Here is a 2,958-nt window from a genome sequence, read left to right on the forward strand (position 1 = left end):
AGTTTAACCACCAACTAAACAGATTCATAGTTTTATATAAAAGATCTAGTTTTCCTCATAACAAATTTTATCTACTGCAACGTACTTTCATCCACTGCAAACAATACTCAAACATTACTTACGGAGAAGCGCTACAAACAGTAAAATAATACGATCCAACATTTCGTCAAATAGAAAAGGAAGACAATAGAAGCTCCGACACATGATTTCACAAACTAGATAATCAAGGGCAGCATTTCAATTAGGCAAAATATGAAGGAAAAAAATACAGTGAATAAAATGATGACAAAATCCCCCGAACAGGGGAACATGAATATTCATGACACCCAAAAACATGCAGATTAATATAATATGACCTACAATTGTTCACTTTATAATCAGATCCAGAGAAGGACAACAGGTGTAATTTATAAGTATTAAGAATCTTCCTTCTGCCTTTTTGGAGCATTTTCTCCATCCTTATCATTTTTCCGCTTGGCTTCTCGGCGCTCTCTCTTGACTCCTTTTGCTTTGTAAGGTAAAGCAGTTTCTCCAACCTAAGCAATCACAAATTGTTGCAGTTGGTTATGTATATCTTTCAGACAGAACAAGAAAAGTAACATGACAAGGCAACGTTCAAAAATTTTCCAAACGGAGCTAATTTATAACAGTTGATGCAACGAAAATAGTCTATATTACCTTCTGATCTGGAATATAAATACTTCCGATCTTTCCTTTTAATTCATCCCTTTTAACATTCTTCTCCTGTGAGAGTGACAGAAAGTACAGAATTTAGGTACCCAGTTTCATATAGTAACAGATAAAGCAAATAGATCAGGGACATGTAGCCAACCTTTTTCTTCGGCTTCTCCCTTGATGTTTTCATTGATTCCTTCCTCAAACTTTCATTAGGAGGACGATGCCGGCGAATAACAAAATCCATGGAAGGGCCAACTTCTACCAATTCCATCCTTGGCACAACAGTGCCAGACTTTTTCAGCCGCAATGCACAGTGTGTAAAAAGCACCCGATTTGGAGAAAGGGCGGCACATACATATGCCCGGTCTACTCCGGCAAGATTTAGATTCTCCACAACCTGCACAATCCATCACATCATTTTGGTTAATAAAAGCAAAAGGCAAGTGTGATGCTGCAAAAGGCAAGTGTGATGCTGCAAGACCACAAAAAACAATGGCAACGCACCTCACCACGAAGAAGATCAAGCAAAACTTCCTTCAAATGTTTTAACTCGTCCACAGACTCAAATCCTTCTCCAATAAAAACAATAAAAGGTTTTGACCCTTCCTTAGGAGCCAACTTCTTATCATAACTAAAAGACTCCATGGGCTTAAAATTTTCAACGCCAACCTCCACTAAATCATAGATGTGATGATCATAAGTTCTCCCTATAACAAGGTTATCAGGCCGCTTCTTTGAGTGAGATCCATACTGCAAAAAATACAAACAAACCGACAAACCTTAATGTTTGGATGGAGAATTTAAAGAGAACAAATAAACTTTTAAGTAATTTAAAATCTCATACACAAATCAAATCAACTTGTTTGGAAATCAAATTTAAAGAATCTTTAAAACGATAGAAACTTTGGTAGGATATTTTTCCAAGCAAGATGAGAAAAATGTCAATTCAATTCAAACACCTAAAATGAAAGAATTATAGAGCGTTTGAATGTTGGATACATGCATTCTCCGTATTTTATACATCAAATCTCAAATTTATGCAGAAACTACAGTGTGCTGCATTGCTTTCCTAGGGGTTCTACACTTTGTTGACAATAAACTAGACAAGCAGTAAGAAAATCTGCATCTTTACACGATCTCAAAGAGAACAATCTTATCCCAAAACTGATGCAAACACCCTCTTTTTCCTCTATTTACACTTCTCTGAATTCTAAAAACTGATAATATTTACTTATTTGTTCTGTTAAACAATATTTTCACAGATGCAAATCATATCAGAAATTAAAACACATGTTCAGAACAAATGTGAAGAATTAGAAAACTAAATTGCCTTATTCACACAAAATATTTTAAAAATGAAAGATTTCAACTGGACTAATTAATCGAATCCTGGATATACAGGTCAAATATGCAGGTCAGTTTCATCACACACAGTGGTCTGATCCTGTTCGAGTGAAATTGCCTCGGGTGGAGGTACACGTGGTCTTAAGCCAAAAAACTCACAACCACTCAAAATTCATTTGAAATTTTGCAAACCCTACCCCCAAATACTACCTGAAGCCATATTACTTCGAATGCAACATATCCAGACTCTCCATTACTATCCTCACATACAAACATTTTTTTTTTTGCCTACAATTGTTTCTGATAAAAAAAATATAAAACCATGTATTACCATAACACAAAAACACAGACACGCCACTATATCTACTAATGACGGCTATCCTCCACATAAATAAACCCAAGTCATTTACATATTCTTAACCCTAACGGTACGGAGGGTAATTACCACAAATATGCTGCAATCGGTTTTGAGAGAAAAAAACTCGAGAGAAGTCTCGCCACCGGCCTCGAAGGGCTTTATGTTCTCATTCTTCCGGCTGTACTTGACGGCGTCGTGCTTTTTCAGGTGATAAATCTGCGCCAGCACGGCGTTCAGCACGCCGCTGGTCTTCGTTCCATGCAAGATCAGCGTTTTCTTCCCCGATTCCACCTGCAAAAATATTTTCCCGGAAAATGTGAGATTTTGTGGGAAAAGAAACGGAGAGAGAGGGAAAGAGAGGAAAAAATGGATGAATACTTACGAGCTTGGGGGCGCGCTTCTCGAGCTCCCGCTTGCCCTTGCGGGTCTTGGCGGTTTTGATTTCCAACATCGCAAGAAAAAAGAGAATATGCAGTTGTTGTCTACCACACTTTCACGTTTTAGGGTTTTGAAGAAGACGAGGGTTTTTGCCTTCCAATTTTATTTCTCTTCAACAAAACCCTCACTCATCCAATTTT

General features: G+C 37.4%; 1 protein-coding gene across 1 annotated transcript; it reads right to left on the bottom strand.

The window, feature by feature from the left end:
* Nucleotides 1-206: 206 nt before the first annotated feature.
* On the bottom strand, nt 207-2,958 carry LOC114190002 (Ribosomal RNA processing Brix domain protein). The gene is made up of 6 exons (XM_028078739.2): nt 2,763-2,958; nt 2,468-2,671; nt 1,183-1,428; nt 833-1,075; nt 679-744; nt 207-536 (listed from the first exon to the last, which is right to left on the bottom strand). Exons 1-6 carry the CDS (start codon nt 2,829-2,831, stop codon nt 417-419), a joined length of 948 nt encoding a protein of 315 aa, XP_027934540.1. The 5' UTR covers nt 2,832-2,958; the 3' UTR covers nt 207-416.

This window comes from Vigna unguiculata, chromosome 7, assembly GCF_037176805.1.
Source record: "Vigna unguiculata cultivar grain cowpea cultivar isolate G323 ecotype 2 chromosome 7, ASM3717680v1, whole genome shotgun sequence".
Classification (NCBI taxonomy): domain Eukaryota; kingdom Viridiplantae; phylum Streptophyta; class Magnoliopsida; order Fabales; family Fabaceae; genus Vigna; species Vigna unguiculata.